General features: G+C 46.5%; 1 protein-coding gene across 1 annotated transcript; it reads right to left on the bottom strand.

Moving 5' to 3' along the window:
- Window positions 1-867: 867 nt before the first annotated feature.
- On the bottom strand, window positions 868-2,378 carry SP7 (Sp7 transcription factor; the record flags this gene model as incomplete). Its single annotated transcript, XM_083351541.1, has 1 exon — window positions 868-2,378. The coding sequence occupies exon 1, from the start codon at window positions 2,113-2,115 to the stop codon at window positions 868-870; it is 1,248 nt and encodes a 415-aa protein (XP_083207667.1). The 5' UTR covers window positions 2,116-2,378.
- Window positions 2,379-2,722: the final 344 nt, after the last annotated feature.

Genomic DNA, 2,722 nt, shown 5'->3' with positions numbered 1-2,722 from the left:
AGCTCTTAAAGGTATAATAATAGTAAGCACTCTTTCAGCATCTGAAGCTAACCAACTTATTAATTTATATACTACTTAAATTTGTTTGCCACCCATCTCACTGCGAGATGACTATTTGGCTATTATCTTCTGAGTAAGAGATTGCACTGCTTCCTTAGAGTCTGGGAACAAGGGCATGTTCAACGGTGCAGATAGAGCAGAGGTAGGCAACCTTGGCTCTTTTATGACTTGTGGACTTCAACTCCCAGAATTCCTGAGTCAGGTGTGCTGGCTCAGGAATTCTGGGAGTTGAAGTCCACGAGTCATAAAAGAGCCAAGGTTGCCTATCCCTGAGATAGAGTGTTCTAATCTCAAAGAAGGCCCAAGCCACTTGCCTTGTTTTTTCCCCATCACCTACAGGTGCCAGAAAGTGAGGAGAGATGCTCAGAATCATATGCTCAGTGGGTTTACATGAGATGGAAAATGATTCCTATACATACCCTGAGAAAAATTTACTTCAGTCCTGCCCAGCCTGCTACACATGATATTATGAGTTCGACAATTTGGCCATTATCCAAGTGATCATATAGAGACCTCAGCAGGTAGCTCTTTTGGTTTTAACAGCTTAAGAAAGAATAGAGAATGTAGCTTCAGAATTTGCCTCTGAGTCTTTAGCCACAAAGTCATAGATCTTCTGAGGTCCCAGCTGAATTTGCTTCTGGATTGGGGCTAGGGAAGCTTTACATAAGGTACAATCGTAGCTAAAGGAACGGCTAACAGCAACAGCGGTTGTGTTTCATCCACAAATAAATTATTTAGCAGGAAGCATTCAAAGAAGAATGGTGGAGATGGTATGAAGTAAGCAAGCCGGATCACACACAGTACCCATTAGATTTCCAGGAGACTGCTTTGCTCAGGGCTGGTGGCATCTTTCTCCTCTCCAGCCAGGCCATCTTGAAGGGCTGCAGCGTTGGGAGAACTAGCCACCGTAGCAACTTCTTCTCGTTCGGCTTCACCTTCTGGGGGTTTGCCTACTCCCATTTCATTATGGGTCTTCTGATGCTTGCTGAGGTGGTCGCTACGAGTGAAGCGCTTGTTACAGAGTAAACAAGTAAATTTCTTCTCTCGGGTATGGGTGCGAACGTGGCGCTCCAGCTCATCTGAGCGCGTAAAACGCTTGCCGCAGAAAAGCCAGTTGCAGACAAAAGGACGCTCCCCGGTATGCCACCGCAGGTGGGCTTTGAGATGTGAGGCTTTCCCATAGACCTTCCCGCAGCCTGGGATATGGCAGCTGTGGATAGGCTTCTTCCGCAGGCTGGCTGCCGAGGCCCCAAGCCGCTCTAGTTCTTGGCAATTAGGGCAGTCACAAGTGGACCTGCCGGTTGTGCTGCCAAAGGAGCCCCCTCTTCCAGACTTCAAGGCAATCCCACTTTCCATCAGGGAGTTATTGGCCACTGGCTTGGGTTTATACATTTCTTGGGGCAGCACATGTTGTCCTGAAGGGAGAAGGTGTGATGAAGAAGAAATGCCTACTGCAGGGTAAGGAGCAGGATTCAAAGTTGTGAACTCGGAAGTGTAACTGGGTAGCTGGGGACTGATGGGCGCCTGACTCGGCATGGACTGTAAGGAACCCTGAAGTCCATCGGATTGTGGCTGAGAACTCAGCCAGTTGCTGTTGGAATGCATATCCCACCAAGAGGCCGTAGGGTTACTAGAGCTGGTAGAGATACCTGGGTGGATGCCAGCCTTGTACCAGGAGCCATAAGGGTGTGCCATGTCCAAGGAGGTATAGACACTGGGAAGACAATCAGGAGACGGATGCCCCTTAGGCATCAGCAACGAAGAAGGATCTTGAGTTGTGGGCGAGGCTGGGAAGGAATGGGGAAACGGGCTGTAATCATTGCTGTAAGTGGTGGAGGCTTGTGGGCTTGCTGAAGGAGACATCAATCCATTCCCATTGGGGAAAGTGGCTGTATAGGAATCTCCCATGCCTTCGGTGCTCCAGAGTTTTGGAGCAAAAGACTCTACTCCTAAAAGGTAAGGTTTTCTTTCCAAATTGTTCTCAGTTCTTCTCGGAGAGGTTGATTCTTGAACTGGATTAGAATTTCCAAATTTATCACAAGTGTCCATCAACATAGCCAGGGAACTGCGGCCATATTGCACTTCTTCCTAGGGGTGGGGAAGGAGAGAAAGAGCAAAAAAAAGGCAAAAGGAAATTTAGGAATGCTGTAAATTTGGGGAGAGGAAATACAGGCAGGATTATAAACAGTATCGTATTTATGGGAGCAGTGGACTATTTTCCCAAGAACAAGTATTTCCCCATTAAAAGTAAAAAAAACAAAACCAAAAAAACCCCTTCCTTATTACCACAATGAGATACTGTTATAAGAGACCATGGAGCCTCCTAATCATTGGACAACTCTGAATATTTTCTTTTTGCCCTCAGAACAAGAAAACCAGAATTTAAACATTTTTCAACGGAGACTGGTTTTAATGCAACAAAAATGTGAAGGCAACACAGTTCTGAAATTTGCCACTGAGACAATTCCTTAGTTATTGGCGTGGATGAGTTTCTTGGTAAATTATATTATAATATGAATGATATGACGCGGTGGCTCAGTGGGTTAGGACGCTGAGCTTGTCGATCAGAAGGTCGGCAGTTTGGTGGGTCGAATCCTGAGTGCCGCGTAACAGAGTGAGTGCCTGTTACTCGTCCCAGCTTCTGCCAACCTAGCAGTTCGAA

The sequence above is a fragment of the Vipera ursinii genome (assembly GCF_947247035.1).
Source record: "Vipera ursinii genome assembly, chromosome: 2".
Lineage (NCBI taxonomy): Eukaryota > Metazoa > Chordata > Lepidosauria > Squamata > Viperidae > Vipera > Vipera ursinii.
The sequence above is the reverse complement of the archived record's forward strand: the minus strand, read 5'-3'. Positions and strand labels throughout refer to the sequence as shown.